Below are 2,500 nucleotides of genomic sequence, written 5' to 3' on the forward strand. Positions count from 1 at the left end.
AAAAAAAAAAAAAAAGTGTCTCCTTTTTTTTTTTTCTTAGGTATATTCACGACTTGTAATGCATCGATCATTAAATTCATCTCCTGTTGATTTGTTGCTTGATGGTGAACAATTACATCTACAACAAGTTATACTTAATGGTCAAGTACTGCAGCAGCAGCAGCAGCAGCAGCAGCAGCAGCAGGAGGGACAGCAGCAACAGCAGCAGCAGCAGGAGGGACAGCAGCAACAGCAACAGCAGCAGGAGGGACCACAGCAACAACAGAAGCAGGAGGGGGAGGAGGGACAGCAACAACAGAAGCAACAACAGGAACAACAACAGCAACAGCAACACCAGCAGCAGCAGCAACAGCAACAGCAGCAGCAGCAGCAGCAGCAGCAGCAGCAACAGGAGTTAGGTTATAAATTATTAGATGATGGTAGTTTATTAATACCTAGTGGTTTATTACCTGCAGCAGGAGGTGTCTCCTTTGTGCTGCAGCTAGAGGTGCATATACACCCCAATAAGAACAGGAGCAAGAGGGGACTATTTATATCTAATGGTATCCTTCTTACTCAATGCGAACCTGCAGGCATAAAAAGAGTCTCCTTTTTTATTGATAGACCTGATGTACTTACTACATTTAAGGTATTTATCCAGCAGCAGCAGCAGCAGCAGCAGCAGCAGCAGCAGCAGCAGCAAGAAATGCAGTAAAAGGAGACACATTAGTTGATATATATAGACTCTTATACAGATATATATTGCTGTCTCCTTTTTTTGTCTCCTTTTTTTTGTCTCCTTTTTTGTCTCCTTTTCTGTCTCTTTTCCTACACCTACTGCTGCATCTGCTGCATCTGCTGCTGCTGCTGCTGCTGCTGCTGCTGCTGCTGCTGCTGCTTGTATATAGGTTAGATTAGAAGGAGATGCATATAAGTATCCGGTGTTATTAAGTAACGGAGAGAAGAAAGAAGAGGGACAATTATATTATTTATTAAGTAATAAATTAATAAAAGAAAGAAGAAATATATTATATTATTTATTAAATAAAAAAAAAATAAATAAAAAAAAAAAAAGGAGACAATTATATTATTATACTATATACCTGGATATACACCCCAAGTCTCCTGATTTCTTTGCTATCTTTGCAGGTAGATTTAAATCTATACAAGATAAATATATATTTAAGGTATTTATTTATTTATTTATTTGTTTATTTATTTAGTTATTTATTTATTTATTTATTTATTTATTTATTTATTTATTTATTTATTTTCTCCTTTTTATTTATTTATTCTCTCCTTTTTATTTATTTATTTTCTCCTTTTTATTTATTTACTGTCTCTTTTTTATTTATTTACTGTCTCCTTTTTATTTATTTATTGTCTCCTTTTTTTTTTATTTATTCCCTTTTTTTTTCTGTATATTTTTATGTATTTTATTTCTTATACAAGATAAATAAATAAATAAATATATATTTAAGGTAATTAATTGTCTCCTTTTTTTTATTTATTGTCTCCTTTTTGTCTCCTTTTTATTTATTTACTGTCTCCTTTTTATTTATTTACTGTCTTTATTGTCTCCTTTTATTGTCTCCTTTTGTGTCTCCTTTTATTGTCTCCTTTTATTGTCTCCTTTTATTGTCTCCTTTTGTGTCTCCTTTTGTCTCCTTTTATTGTCTCCTTTTTATTGTCTCCTTTTCTTGTCTCCTTTTATTGTCTCCTTTTATTGTCTCCCTTTATTGTCTCCTTTTATTGTTTCCTTTTGTGTCTCCTTTTGTCTCCTTTTATTGTCTCCTTTTATTGTCTCCTTTTGTGTCTCCTTTTGTCTCCTTTTATTGTCTCCTTTTATTGTCTCCTTTTTTTGTCTCCTTTTTATTGTGTCCTTGTATGTATATATATAGACAGGGAAGGAATTAATAATAAGAGTATATAGTAATAAGGAGATAATAAATAGATTAAATTATATATTATATTGTATAAAAGAGACAATAAAATATACAGAGGAGACAATTAATTTAATTTATTATTTAAATATAATTATTATTATTTGTATAAATAATATACAAGGACAAATGTCTAATCAGGGTCTCCTTCTCTTTGATTGTGATCGTATTGCTGCAGACCCTTATAATAGTACAGGTACCCTAACTGTCTCCTTTTTGTCTCCTTTTTTGTCTCCTTTTTTCTCCTTTTTTTTTTGTCTCCTTTTATTGTCCCCTGTCTCCTTTTACTGTCTCCTTTTTTTGTCTCCTTTTTTGTCTCCTTTTTGTGTCTCTTTTTGTCTCCTTCTCTTTGATTGTGATCGTATTGCTGCAGACCCTTATAATAGTACAGGTACCCTAACTGTCTCCTTTTTTCTCCTTTTTTTTTGTCTCCTTTTATTGTCCCCTGTCTCCTTTTACTGTCTCCATTTTTGTCTCCTTTTTTGTCTCCTTTTTTCTCCTTTTTTTTGTCTCCTTTTATTGTCTCTTGTCTCCTTTTACTGTCTCCTTTTTTTGTCTCCTTTTTTGTCTCCTTTTTG

The 2,500-nt window shown here is 32.5% G+C and overlaps 1 protein-coding gene across 1 annotated transcript; it reads left to right on the forward strand.

Moving 5' to 3' along the window:
- Positions 1-58: 58 nt before the first annotated feature.
- Positions 59-694, forward strand: EMWEY_00050140 (hypothetical protein, conserved; the record flags this gene model as incomplete). The annotated part of the gene is made up of 1 exon (XM_013479556.1): positions 59-694. The coding sequence occupies one exon, from the start codon at positions 59-61 to the stop codon at positions 692-694; it is 636 nt and encodes a 211-aa protein (XP_013335010.1).
- Between the last annotated feature and the right edge of the window lie 1,806 nt (positions 695-2,500).

This window comes from Eimeria maxima, genomic scaffold, assembly GCF_000499605.1.
Source record: "Eimeria maxima Weybridge genomic scaffold, Emw_scaff1218, whole genome shotgun sequence".
NCBI classification, from domain to species: Eukaryota; Apicomplexa; class Conoidasida; order Eucoccidiorida; family Eimeriidae; genus Eimeria; species Eimeria maxima.